We start from the raw sequence: 13,436 nt of genomic DNA, 5'->3' as shown, positions 1-13,436 counted from the left end.
ATCCCTCCTCATGGAAACCCCTTGCCCCCCACCCCACGCACCGCGGCAGGTCCAGCAGGCCCTCCACGGCCCTCCAGATGAGGGGCGCGGGGTCTTCGCGCCCCTCCTTGCTCCCGCGCGGGTGGTTGTAGGCCAGCCAGGAGAGGTGGTAGCAGTGCAGGTCTACGAAGACAAAGTCGGCGGAGGCGACGTCGCGCGCGGCGTGGGAGGAGTTGCGGATGGCGGCGGCCAGCCAGGCCTCCGTGGAGTACTGGAAGTCGGCGGGGGCCAGCGCGTCGGCGCCGTCGATGCCCGCGCCGGGGGCGGCAAAGGGCCAGCAGGCGGGGTCGGCGAGGTCGCAGGCGGGGCCCGACCCCTCCTGCGCCAGCTCCCGCGCCGCGTCCAGCACGTAGATCTTGCACCCCTCCAGTCCCGGGGCGGGCCCCTCGTCCTCCGCGGCCAGCGAGGCGACCACCGACGCGGCGCGGGGCACGGCGGCGGCGCGCGGCGGGCGCGGCGACGAGGCCTCATTCTGAACGCCGCCCCACCACGCGTCGCCGGGCTCCTCCTCCCCGATCAGCGCCGCGTCCTCCGACACCACCATGAAGGGGGGGGGGGAGGCGCCAGCGGTGCAGCGGGTGGGGGGGGGGTCCTGCAAGGCTCTGCTGTCCCGTCGGGGGTGGAGGAAGGGGCTGTGGTGCGTCCGTCGACCCCCCCGCATCTCTGCCGCCCTGCTGGCTGAGTGGGGGGCTGGGTGCAGAGGCAGTGGTGGGCAACCCCGCCGCGGGCATGGGTGACGGGGACCCGACCGAGGTTCCGGTGATCGCAGGAAGAGCAGGGGATGCCGTGACCAGGGAGGGGGGTGGTTGAGCAGGGATGTGGAGGACGGCCGGGGTCGATCCTGCCCGTGCAAGGGGAGACGGCAGGGCGCCGGGCCCTCCCCCGCCTCCCTCTGAAGACGGAGGAGGCGGGGGCGGAGGGTTGCGGGAGGTGAGAGACTGAGCGTCGACGGGTTTGCTGTCTGCAGGCACGAGGCCCCCTGCCAGGCCTCTCCGGGGCAGGCTGGACCCTCGCAGCTGGATGCTGTGCATTCCTTGTCCCAGGAACGTGGCTGCAATGTGGAAGAGGGGGGCAAGTGACAGGGATGATTGAGTTTTGGGGTAAATGATCGCATGCCGCACAGCCTTTATTCATGCTGGGATTGATTAAAGGGGCTGTGCCCCACTTCCAGGCATCCAGCAGTTGACCGAGGCAGTGGCAAGCAGCGTATTCCAGGGATACGGGACAGCCTTTGAGGTGATGGGCAGAGGCCAACATGGCACATGACCCCCTGATTCCAGTGGGCAACACCGATCACCTGCAGAAACAAAGAGGACGATGCACAGGGCTATCAAGGTGATGGACCGCCTCGGCATGCGCCCCTTGCTGGGGGTGGAGGGCGCATCCCGGGGACTCCGTTGCTGTCCGAGCGCGGACACCGGCCTGTGGATAGGAGGGAGGGTGGATAAGGGCAGGCAAATGAAGGCAGTGCTACTACAGGGCCTCCAAGACATCCCACCATTGGGAGGGCATGCCCCCAGCTACTGCCACCTGGGGAACCTGGATACCCGTGTGACACTTTCCCACAACGCCCGACGCACCGTGCATATATATTCGAACGGGAAGTTCGATTCCCAATCATTTTGAGGCCGCGCTGGCCTTGCGGCTATGGCGACGGACAGTTCGGGATCTGTTGCAGCCCGTGGGCCCTACGATTCCCAAGTCCGCAGCTCACACATGGAGCGGCGCGGATCTCGGATGTTGAACTTCATCCATGTCCATAGCATAGGTCGGACCACTCTGGCGAGTCGTGTGTACGGCAAACTCAGCGCCAATCGCAAGGCTGGCTGGTACACAAGAGCTTGCTATGCCATGCGTCCAGCCCGCTCATGCAGCTTCTTAATCGACAACTTACAATTCTGCGTCGGCAGGTGGTGTCTGAGCGATCCGATGTGGGGCCGGGCATTGCTTGGGCTTGCTGGCAACTCCCACACGGTAACCCTTCCCTGGTACCGAATTCACCCAATTCACCGCGTGCGTCACCAAGTTCGGTGAGAAGGAAGGGGGTTGGGGGGGTTGATTCTTCGGGGACACTTCATCAAGCATGCGGCCAAGTATGGACGCTGGACAGCCTCACTTGAGCATTCTACACCATCAAGAATGTACTTAAAATAAATTTGAGGCGACGTGTGTATGTATCGGAACCCATCCAGCGTGCTCCATCCCCTTCCCCGTCAGGGGTTGACTGTCCTCCACAGCGGCCAAGCGTGCATGGGCGATCGGCCGATACTGTTTAAGTAAACTCAATTGAAGGTATCAAGGCATCTATCTGGATTTGCCCGGTTGATCGCTGATGGTGACGATCTAGTCTCAGCCACTCTCGGGGGGTGTACCATCGACGGCTTGAGTCTTTTACGACATCGGCGAGGAGCAAGAGCACGGGATACGCAAGGGCGGAGGGTTGATCGGCACATTCATATGGACAGATACCCAGCAAATCGCTTTAAAATATGCATCTGCAGGACCACCACTTCGGGCACCCCTACATCTTGGCATGGTGCTTCAAGCACGCTCCAGTGACACTGGAGCCCACAACAACGACGGCAGTGCCCGATTGGAGGCAATGCGCCACCTGATCGACTCGAAGGATGAAGAGATCGAGTGTCTGAGACAGCGACTCGCGGCCGTGCTCGGTGGAGGCAGCCGGCTGGCAGACCCCTCCATGCGCGTGAATGGGGGTGGTGAGGTCGCTTGTCCCCGAACCAGGTGCAGTGATCCGGAGGCCGAGAAGCTGCGGGTGCGGGTGGATGCACTCACAGCCGCTCACGCCGCTCAGGCATTGGAGCTGAAAAGGGCAGAGGAGAGAGCAGCTGCAGCAGAGGTATTCATGTTGGTACAGGGCTGTGTATTGTGGACCAGCTGTCACATTTTCTCCAGGGAAGCCACTTCCATCACTTGGCACTTGCAGCACCAACCAACACAATCCTCAACTTCAGACCTTCAAACGGGATGCATCTCCATGCTGAGCATGTACCTTTGTGTCACTCGTACCAGTACCGGAATTGTTAACCCCTCGCCTACCAGTGCATGAGCACTGGGGCTCACCATCTGAATTTTAACCCCCCTTCTCAGAACATGGCTATGCTTTTCCACTGTGTCAGGGGTCCTCCATGTCCCGCCAGCAAAGAATCACTGTCACTCCCTATCCTCTGTGCACAGACTCAGGCCAAGGCCAGGGCACAGGAGGTCCAGACCCTGACAGCACAGCTGGCAGACGTGGACGGCTGGACCCTGTCGGCCCATGCCAAGGCCCGGGACGCCATCATCGCCGACCTGACCTCCCAGCTCCAGGCGGCCAGGGCGGAGGTGGAATTGCGGGTGCCCGGCGCCGAGCACGCGGCCGTGGTCGAGGAACTGGAAAGCACAAAACGCGGCCTGGCGGCCGCGCAGCGTGCCGCAGAGGCGCGGGAGGCCGCCGTGTCCCTGGCGCAGGCCGGTACCGCCGAGCTGGAACGACGCCTGGCCAGCCGGGAGGCAGCAAGGGAGAAGCTGGCCGCCCTGCAGGCGTCCCTGGACGAGAGCCGCGAGAAGGCGGCGGGGCTGTCATCCCAGCTGGCGACGGCACACGCCAGCCTGGCAGACGTGCGCGGCACGCTGCAGAGGAAGGAGGGCGTAATGCAGCGGCAGGCCGCCCGGGCCAGGGAGATGGAGGCCGAGCTGGCCGCCCTGCGTAAGACCCTGATGCAGCAGCAGCTGAGCTTGGCAGCCAGGGCGGGGCTGGAAAGGGGGGCAGGCGCTGTCGGCCATGGCCCGGCAAAGGGGCCCGAAGCCTCGTCCCGGGCGTCGCTGCCGAGCCCCGGCGCGGACGCCGCGGCCATCGCGACCTTGCGCCGCGAGAAGGCTTCCCTAGAGAGGGCGGCGAGCGCGGCGGAGGGCCGGGCAGCAGAGGTCGAGGCAGAGTGCACGCGCCTGACCACCCTCCTCGAGCAGCTGCGTGGCAACGATGTCATGGCGGCGCTGAGGGGGACGCGGGCGCAGCTGCGCCAGTGCACCGCACAACTGGGCCGGGAGACCGCGGCGCGGTCACAGGTGGCCGGGGAGTGGGGTTTTGGAGGTGTATGTGGAACCGGTCTATCCTAGCACGAGCGACTATATGTGAATGTTGGGCTCTTTGGGATCGGAGCACGATACCCCACCAGCGCAAGCGCACGCCCCCACAAGGCACAGATACGAGACCGTTATTGTTTCCGTTACATCCCCTGTGCAGGCAGAGACAGCCGCCAGTGCTGCGTGCGCAGACTTGCGCCAGGCTCTGGAAGACAAGGAGGGCATGGAGCGGTTGCTCCGGGAGGCTTCACTGTACCATGAAAGGTTTGTGGTGTTGTCATGGTGAGAACCTTTCGGGGGAGGGGCAGGATTCCTTCCTCCATGCACATCATCCGATACATCTTACATGGTATCTGGAGGAAATCTGCGCTCGTCAGACGCAGTGGGATCCACACCAATCCAGCCCACTCCCACCCTGTTCTCCTCCTCCCTCACTGTCCTTGTGCAGTCTGTCCCAGCGTCTGGCGCAGTCAGAGCAGGCTCTGGCCAGTATGCACGCGGAGAATGCGAAGCTCCAGGGGTGCAAGCAGGGCCTGGCTGCTGCCGAAGCTGCTGCCGAGGACGCAGCTCGACACGCCGCTGAGCTGTCCTTGTGAGTGCCGCCATGTGATGGGAGGGTGTATGGTATGGTACATGATAGACTTCAAGAGTAATAAATCCGGCACGATTTGTGCAGCAAGCATGCACACAGGTTGTCACAGTATTGACCCCCCACCCCATATCCCATGATGCACCCCCATCTCCGATCACATGCCCAGAAGGAATGAGGAGGCCCTTGCACGCGTGAGGGCCATAGACGAACACCTGCTGGAGCATCGTCGTCAGATTCAACACCTGGAGTCGACGGTGCGCATGGCATGGAGGTTATGATTCCACTGCGAGAGTTTCGTGTGGGATAACAACCCAACCTTCTGTCCCAGCCTGGGTGATATAGGATCTTGAATGGTTGGATAGAGACCTGATCTGAGTCCCAGGCCTCGCTGTCCTTCCTCACGCCTTCCTCTGTTCTTTCATTTTTCCAGGTGACGGCATTGAGATCGGAGCGAGAGGAGGCGAACAAAGCCTGCGAAGGCCTGCATGCAGAGCTGGAAAGGAAGAAGGAAATGCTGGCCACCACTCAGCATGACATGGAGGTCTGTTGGGTGGCTGGACATTGTCATGGGAGTGGACCAGGCCTCCTCCTCCCAGCGGCTGCACGCTGGACTTGCACACTGCAAGGTAAAGCGCGCACCTCCCCCTTCGCCCTTGCGACATATTCCACAGGCGCAGGAACGCCAGCGCAGAAGGGCCCTGGAAAGCACAGCCAGCGAGCTGGAGGCCTGCCAGCAGCGTTGCGAGGCGAGGCGGGGAAGGAGGTGACCAGCAATAACAAGAAAGCCTTGATTTAGACGGTGCTGCTCACCCTCCCCTGCAGCACACCCCTCCGCCGCAGGCCCTGGTGCAGTCCAGGCAGGAGGCTGAGGAGGAGCTGGTGTCTCTGAGGTCCAGGGCCCTGGAACTCGGCAGGCAGCTGGCGGAGGAGCAGGGCTGTGCCAGGGCTGCAGAGAGGGAGAGGGCCGGACTGGAGGCACAGCTTGCTGCGCAGCAGGAGGCCCTGAGCCGCAGCCGTGAGGAGCATGCCTGCAAGCTCGGAGAATTACAGGCTGCGCACGCTGAAGAAGTGCGGGTGTGTGTCAGAGGAAGATCCATGACAAGTTGGTTTGTAGCAGGGGAAGTGAGCCTGATTTGATTCATACTCATCCTGGGCTCAAGTCACCCTCCCTCCCATCTTGCAGGAGGCGGTGTGTAGGGCTGGGGCGGCTCTGCAGTCACGCATTCAGCAGCTCGAGGAGGAGTGCGCAGCTGCAGCTGCTGCTGCAGCTACAAAGGGCAGCTCAACACCGACCCAAGTATGTCCCCTGTGACCCATGCGCTGCCAGGTCACTCACTAATGCAGCGGGGGGAGCTCTGGATGGGACAACAGTCGCCCCTGATGTCCACCATGGCATGCAAGCAGATCGGTGCTGATCCAAGGACTCTTTTTTACCATCCGCAGGGCAATGAGCAGGGTCCACCACATCGGTCCACGCCCACGCAGACCATGCCACAGCCTTGTGCACTGCACAGCACAAGCTGCTGGGCGGCTGCGCTGCCCGGGCAGCGTCAGCCAATGGCAGGAGGCTGCTGCCTCATGGCCGGGCCCCTCGAAGCTCAAGTCCCTCCCATGCCAGGCGCCAACACAGCAGCATGCACAGCAGAGGAGGCTCGGGTGAGCGTAGCCAGGTGGTAATCAAGCATGGGCTCTTGATGCTAGCCGTAAGGAGGGCCAGGTACACATCACTGTCAGCATATCTTTGCCTGGTACAGCTCGTGACGAAGGCTCGCCTCAAATGCACAGGCGGCTGATGAATTCGAAAGTCTGCTGGCCAAGCTGGAAGACATTCACAGCCGGTTGTCAGGATCGAGATCGGAAACTGCTGTGGCTAGTCTTGGCACGCCACATTCCATGATGCCAGCTCAGCAAACAGGAAGACGGGCTGTTGCGACGTGAAGAAATTCAGTTGGAATGACACGTACCCAAAATGCAGACTGCTCCCAATTCATGACAACATTGTGTGTGCCAACATATCCTGGTACATGTTACCAAGTACACAGTCTTGGTATGTTTGACAGCTCAAGGGCACAGGAAGGGACGGGCTTACTTGCAGATGTAGTCAAAAGGTGAGGCTAACACACATCCAACACTTTGAGTGCCACTGCCAATGGGTGCGGAGGCGATGGCATTCCCAGTGGAATGCTGGAGGTTTCCCATAAATTCTCAAGCGATCACTACTGCAGCACGCTCATCAGTCCAAGAGGGGCTCCGGGCTGGCACTGGGTCCGTTGCTAGAAAGTGCGAATGGCAGCAGGACTTCATCGATCAGGATGGCCACGCCTGATGCAGGATGTGATGGGGGGGAGGTTGGGCTGAGAGGGAGTCGAATCTGGACATGGCCAGGGCGACCAGTCGACACAGCTCAAAGCTCTCAGCTGCCGCCATTGAGCTGGGCACTCAATTAAGACTCCCCGACCCCTCTCTCCATATGACTCACCATTGTACCCGGCCAGCGAGCCCCGAAGGTTGACCTGGGCGCTGGACAGGCCGTCCACGCTCTCGAGGCTCACGGATCGCACCGTGGTCACTAGGGTCTCTCCTGTCAGACGGTTCACCCCGAGTGGCAGGCTCGTGCTGTTGCTCACGACAGTGATGTTCTTGCCCTCGTACAGGGTGCCCAGGGTCGTGTCCGACACCTGGAAGGGGCCAGCAGGTTGATGAGGCTGACACGGGGGTGTGCTGTCAAGGTTGCAGCATCGGGTAATGTTCTTGGACGATGCCTTTCCTGGCAGCCTTGTTCCTCTACCCGCTTGAAAAGACTCTATGCGAATGGTCAGCCACCCCCTCGTCAAGCTCCAACTGTTCACATGCCAGCAACCGCACATCTCACCAACTGCTCTGGAGCGATGGGGCTGGTCACCAGACTTGGGTCTGTGAAGTGGTAGAGCAGAATGTCCGACAACTGCGGCGCGGAGAGGGGGGGTCCGGTGAAAATTCGTTCAGTGATGCACAGGGGGAGACTCACGCAATACTGCTGGGGAAGCACTCAGGAAAGAAGCGGAGCAGATCCTCCTCTCATGATCTCTACCTTCGTTTGTGCTCAGGAACAAAGACAGAATCACAAAATCTCACAATCTCTCTCTCCCGAATCAGAAATTTCTCCCTGCCCATCGCCGGCAACCCTGTGTACCTCTGGCAGTGCCAACAGGCCCTCCACGTCCACCCCCAGGTCGGACGCCAGCTGATCAAAAGCGTCATTTGTGGGGGCAAAAGCGGTGATGGGCGAGTACTTGCAGATGGCGGTCTCTGGGTCGGGGCAGTCCTCAGACAGGAGTTGCTGCAAGGGCAAGGGGCGGGGGGGACTCTTCAGTGTTGAAATCCTTGTACAACATTTTTGAACATTCTTGGACCTTCAAACCAACATTGAGGCCTCTAAGATGTGTCGGAGTGTAGCCAACCCCAGCAGCACTGTGCTTGTAGGCCTTGCCAAAAAAACTCAGGCCCCAGCTCATATCACATGCAGCCTGGTAGGGGCAGCCAGTCGCCCCCACCCCCAGAACCCACCCCGATGCCAGACACGTTCAGGGCTTGGGTGAAGGTGGACAGCCGGGGCTCGTTCCCAACAGCGGTGACGACATCAGCCAGGAGCGCGATCACGTTGCTGATTATGTACAGGTGCCCGTTTCCTGCATCGACGGTGTGAGATTGGGTCGGGCATGCGTCGCTGTTTGTCATCAAGGAGGCGAGGAGCGCGGGTGAGTGCTGGGGACAAGTGCCGCACCGTGCCCGAGCACGATTTCCTCTTCATCATCCACAAGCGGCTCCGAACAGCGCCATGTGGCTGGGAAAGGGTGTCGCATCCATGGCCCCTTCAATACCAAGAGGTCTGACCTGCTGCAACATCAGCTGTCGCGACGGTGCCCTCGATGATCCCGTCGGCGCCATACACCGAGTTGGCGAGGACGAGCGCCTGGAATGTGGGAAGGGCGAGAAGGGAGGCCATGGGTCGAGCTGGGTGCGGAGATGAGCATATGCGAGGGGAGGCAGTGATGAGATACCATGGGAGGAGGCTGGCCGGCGTGGGCAAACCTCACTGCCCCCAAGCTTTGGTTGACGTGCTTGCTTGCAACACAAGAGGCAAGCGCAGCTGGACACTGCTGACTCGGGGATGCCTTCATATGCCACCCAATTGCCAACCTGGAAGGGGACGGCGTCGGTCGGAGTGACGGTGAAGCCGCCCTCCAGGCTGGCCTGGATGTCGCTGAACAGCCCGGGGGACAGGGTAGGGATCCCACCGCTGGACCCCGCCTCATCAGCCTGAGTCGCATTGTACGTGCCTGGGTGATGGCGGCGGGGGTGCAGGCAGCTCAGTCACGATGCAGTCGACTGGACCCCCGGCTGCGCTCCTGGGAGGAGGGGCTGTGCCACCTGTGGCAGCCATCCACGCTTGCGCAGACCCCTCCCTTCCCTCCCGACCACATGAGACATGCCGGTGCTCTCTCCCCAGTCAACATAAACCCCGCACCACCTGAGGTCACGTGGTTGAGCAGGATGGCCAACAGCTTGGGTGAGGCCAGGAACTGTCCGATGGTCGTGTTCGTGGACTCCAGGAACGTGGCGATGGCATAGTTGCTGCGGGAGGGAAGCAGGTCCGGCGTGCATTGGTGCATGGCGGTTGACACGGGGGACTCCACCTCCGCATCCCGACACAAACGACGATTGCAAGCCGCCAGCATGACCCAGGTCCCCACCAAGACTCCAAAGCACACGCACCTGGGGGCAAAGAGGGTGTACCCCTGACCGTCAGGCCCGGCGGATGCCAGGGTGTCGGTGAGGTTGGCGACCTCCAGGGCAGTGGCCAGGAAGCTGAGGCTGGGTGACTCGGCCACCAGCTCCCAGAGCGTGAAGGAGTCGGGGGCTCCTGCGACCACGGCGTCCACTTCAGGGTTGCAGCCTCGGTAGCCCGCGCCGGAGAAGCGGGGACTGGCTTGGACGGCGGGGCAGGCCTCGGGGCTCACCACATAGCAGTAGTAGGTGTCGTCCCCCTGGCTGCTCAGGAAGTTGTCGCAGCCCAGGAAATCGTCTACAGAGGCCACACTGTGATGGTTTGGGTGTGTAGGGTAGGGTGTCGGAAGGGCGGACTGGATTAGGTGCTGCTTGGTGGGTGGCATGGCAAGTCCGAGCCATGGGGACAAACATGGAACCAGCGATCTCCGCGTTGGCAGAGGGCAGCTTCCGAGCCCCCGAACTGGGACAGCATTCGCCTCCGCGCACCCGCTGATCCCCGTGAGCGTACAGTTGCAGGCTCCAGGCAAATCCTCGATTTCTGATGCGGGGGTGATCAGGTCCAAGACGGCGGTGCCTGTGCCCGGGTGGGGGTGATGTTTCGCTGGGTGAAATGTCACGAGTCGGTGGCCTCTGGCGTACGATCTGGGGTCGCAAAACCCGACCGACCCGGCTCCATGCATGGGGTCCTGCGCATTGCTACTTCCGGGAACGGCACATAATGTAAGGCAGCAGTCAAGCCGTCATTCTTACCCGAAGAGTTTTGACCAGCGACGGAGAGCGAGAGGGCGCACAGAACCGCAAGGACTAGGACTGCTGGGGAGCCGTCGCGCTGCATCATCACGTCCGAGTGCTCTGCAGGCCGATTCTGTATGATCTGAATGAGCACTTCAGTGAACAAGGATTCGGAATCAAGCGGGTTCCCCTTTTAAATCTTCCAGATCTGGGTGTAGTGTCAGAGGGATCTGGGCGGCCCGCGTGATCGGCTTCACCGGGAGTTGAAGCTGCGTGCCTACGAAAGGGATCCATTGTTCAACTGCGACCGAATTTCAAACTTCCTCTGATAGCCTGCCTGTCCCTCTCTACAATATCTCTGTGACCAATGGAAGCAAACCCAGGCCGTGCATCGAAGGGGAGCAGACCGCAGCACAGAAGAGCACTTGAGGGCGATACGGGCGCTGCGACCTCAGCCCCTCCAGCCTCCGGAGAGCGCCGCCCTCGTTCAGTCCAGGCCTACCGCCCCGGCGTCTGCCACCAGGATCGAACGCCCATGCACCCCGGCCTCTGCCAGCCTCTTTGCCAGCTCGGCGCCCTGCTCCGGTGGAATGCCGGACAGCAGGACGCAGGCCTCGCGAGCCCTGGGCCCCAGCAGCGCGCGCAGTCCCGCCGGCCCCGACCCCAGCAGCGCCCCCAGCTCCGGCGCGAGGCGGGCCTGGCCGTCAGAGGGGCTGAGCACCGCCCTGGCCCCCCCTCCCCCCCCGCCTCAAACACGCTGTGCAGCTTCACCCCCGCCTGCCGCCACTCCTCCCACTCCACCACAAAGGGCGCGGCGGTGGGCGAGGGCGCGAGTACGACCGCCACCACAGGGTGCTGTGCGGCGTGGGCCAGCAGGGGGGTCCAGGAAAGCGCGGAACGGAGCGCCGCCACGCCGCCAGGGCTGGCCCCCAGCAGGAGGAGCGGCCGCTGCTCCTCCAGCGCCGTCGCCAGGTCAGCCCCCAGCGAGAGCACCGAGGAGAAGCTGCGGCATGGCGGGGTGGGAAAAGGGTGGAGGTGTGCATAGGCTGGGGGTGGGGGTGAGGGTGACACTCCGATGACGCCTTCCCCACCCAGGCGATTCCACATCGCCCTAATCTCGCATGTGATTCTCAGATAGAGCCGATTCGGTGCAGTGGGCTTACACGACCGCCCAGGAGCCGGATGTACCGCAAAGCCACCACAGGGCCTGGCCCTGCTCACCCCCGCTTGCCCCAGGGAACATATGAAGAAGAAGAACGCACGGCGGAGCCCCCACCCTCCGCGACTCACCCCCGTCCCAGCACCTGGCTGACCTCCAGCGGCGTGCCCGGCTCCTGCGCGGCCAGGCTGGCGGCGCTGTCCCGCGCGCGCGTGTCCAGCAGCAGCTCCACCAGCCTGGCGTCCAGCCCCGCCGACTCGTTTCGGGCGCTGGTGGGGGAGGAGGCGAGGGCGAAGCGCACCGTGGCCGAGCCGTCGGCGGCGCAGCCATCCACGTCGGCGGCGCCGGGGCCGGGGCAGAAGCGCAGGGCCACCGACTGGCCCGGGAAGCGGAAGTCGTCGCGCCAGCGGGGGCGGCGCTGCACCTGCCGCACTTTCCTCCCGTCCAGGTACTGCACCCGGTCCTCCACCGAGAGACGCAGCAGGCGCAGGCCCCCGTCCAGGGACGCCTCCCTGGCCACGCGGTCGAAGAGGGGGGGGAATGTGTAGGGGTAAGGTGAGTATGCGGACGGGGTGGCCGTGAGGAGGGGAGCCATCGCGGCCATCCAACGCCTTGGCCGGCAACCGGAGTGTTGCGGAACCCCAGACCTGCTCCGAGAGCTTCACCGCCGTATTCAACGGATCTTGCCGATGCTAAACCAAAACCATCTACCGCCCTCCCGTCTCACTTGTTCTCCACGAGGGTGGCGGACGTCCAGATCAGGTCGGGGTGAGACGTGGTGCCGGTCCTGGCTGCCTGAAACACCCAGCGCCGAGGACCATGCGGCCTGCCAGCCGGCTGGCACAGAGGATGAGACACTCTGGGAGAATGCGAGACTTGACAGCCATCAAAGGATCGCTGCATGATCCTCGATGTGAATGCACCGGGGTGCAGTGAACCAGTCATATTGTGAGCGCGGTCCGCCGCACGGGGGCTCACGGCCCGCGATCTACTGAGCCTCAACTCAGATCCGATCCTGCTTGAATCGACACGTTGACGCCGCGCTGACATGTCCCATGGACAGGGCCTTGCACCAGAGCCCCATGCAGAGAGGGGCACCGCGGATGGCCTGACCGGACCCACTAAGAAAGCACGGCGTGATCATGGGTCATGGGCGGGGAGTGGACGTCCCTCAGGTTCTCTCGAGCCGTCCCATCACTTGGCTTGGACAGATTCATGTTTCTAGAAGTGTAGTATATTTGGGATTGACTGCAGCGACATAGAGCGTAGAATAGCTACGGATCACTTCGTGGTGTAAAGTGCCGCAATGTCGACCTTAGCCCCAACCGTGAGTGCCACTCGCGTGGTTGCCGCACGATGCGAGGCACCACGAATGTTGCCTTCCATGTCCCTGCGATCTGTGCGACCCTCAGGTGAGCATGTGCAGCCCCACCAGGGTTCGCACCCTCGGCCCGTACTTCAGTCTGGCGAGCACTCGATTGGCCCCCGCACGGTGATCACGATGGGCTCGCAGCCCGGTAGGATATCCGACGCTCACCAATCTCCATCTTTCCTGTCTCAGCATCAGGCCGCTGGGCCCCTGCAACCGCCCACACGCGAGCCGGAGGTCTGCGCATGAGGCGTTGCCCAGCCTCGCACATTTGCGCGGCGGCTGGGGCAGAGCCGGAGATCACCTCCTCTGACACGGTGCCCGTCTCGCTGCGTGTCACCCAGCACGTCAGTTTCGGGGAAGTGCTGAAGATTGCAGGGCAGCCCCATGCCCTGGGAGGGTGGCGGCTCACCCATGCACCAGGTGGGTCGCTTGGGGGGCGCAGGGTTCTTGATCGGTGGGAATGGTGGCATTGAAATGGCATCCCGGGGTGCCTGACGTGCCCCAGGGGCCGGTGTGCATGGATGAAACTTTGCCGGGCAGGCACACCACTCTTGCCTCTCTTGCGCTCAAGTAGATATTGCGCCCTCGGCTTCCCACGCATCTTTGCACCTTCCTACCATCACTTCACCTTATCCAACCCCCCCCCCCCCCCCCCCCCCCCCCCCGCCCCCCCCCCCGCGCGCGGG

The 13,436-nt window shown here is 62.7% G+C and overlaps 5 protein-coding genes across 5 annotated transcripts in view; 2 read left to right on the top strand and 3 right to left on the bottom strand.

Moving 5' to 3' along the window:
• The window catches only part of F751_3504 (Dihydrolipoyllysine-residue acetyltransferase component of pyruvate dehydrogenase complex), a gene marked incomplete at both ends in the record, with an annotated part of 7,034 nt that extends 6,451 nt beyond the window's left edge, over nt 1-583 (bottom strand). Inside the window, 2 exons of the mRNA XM_011403417.1 lie at nt 42-430; nt 518-583. Coding sequence (XP_011401719.1) covers nt 42-430; nt 518-583 — 455 coding nt within the window. The remainder of the gene's footprint in view (nt 1-41; nt 431-517) is intronic.
• Nucleotides 584-2,572: 1,989 nt separating this feature from the next.
• F751_3503 (hypothetical protein) lies at nt 2,573-4,721 on the top strand (the record flags this gene model as incomplete). The annotated part of the gene is made up of 4 exons (XM_011403416.1): nt 2,573-2,815; nt 3,238-4,107; nt 4,286-4,407; nt 4,574-4,721. 4 exons carry the CDS (start codon nt 2,573-2,575, stop codon nt 4,719-4,721), a joined length of 1,383 nt encoding a protein of 460 aa, XP_011401718.1.
• A 2,229-nt stretch (nt 4,722-6,950) lies between these two features.
• Nucleotides 6,951-10,163, bottom strand: F751_3502 (hypothetical protein; the record flags this gene model as incomplete). The annotated part of the gene is made up of 11 exons (XM_011403415.1): nt 6,951-7,039; nt 7,197-7,395; nt 7,590-7,661; nt 7,890-8,036; nt 8,264-8,385; nt 8,591-8,669; nt 8,897-9,036; nt 9,225-9,331; nt 9,473-9,796; nt 9,974-10,061; nt 10,154-10,163. The coding sequence occupies 11 exons, from the start codon at nt 10,161-10,163 to the stop codon at nt 6,951-6,953; spliced, it is 1,377 nt and encodes a 458-aa protein (XP_011401717.1).
• Nucleotides 10,164-10,706: 543 nt separating this feature from the next.
• On the bottom strand, nt 10,707-11,973 carry F751_3501 (hypothetical protein; the record flags this gene model as incomplete). Its single annotated transcript, XM_011403414.1, has 3 exons — nt 10,707-10,898; nt 10,976-11,222; nt 11,510-11,973. 3 exons carry the CDS (start codon nt 11,971-11,973, stop codon nt 10,707-10,709), a joined length of 903 nt encoding a protein of 300 aa, XP_011401716.1.
• A 1,019-nt stretch (nt 11,974-12,992) lies between these two features.
• Nucleotides 12,993-13,436, top strand: part of F751_3500 (hypothetical protein) — a gene marked incomplete at both ends in the record, with an annotated part of 2,576 nt that continues 2,132 nt past the window's right edge. The window contains one exon of the mRNA XM_011403413.1: nt 12,993-13,170. Within this exon, the coding sequence (XP_011401715.1) occupies nt 12,993-13,170 (178 nt within the window). The remainder of the gene's footprint in view (nt 13,171-13,436) is intronic.

This window comes from Auxenochlorella protothecoides, assembly GCF_000733215.1.
Source record: "Auxenochlorella protothecoides strain 0710 unplaced genomic scaffold scaffold37, whole genome shotgun sequence".
Taxonomy (NCBI): domain Eukaryota; kingdom Viridiplantae; phylum Chlorophyta; class Trebouxiophyceae; order Chlorellales; family Chlorellaceae; genus Auxenochlorella; species Auxenochlorella protothecoides.
This window is presented reverse-complemented; position numbering and strand designations above follow the sequence as displayed.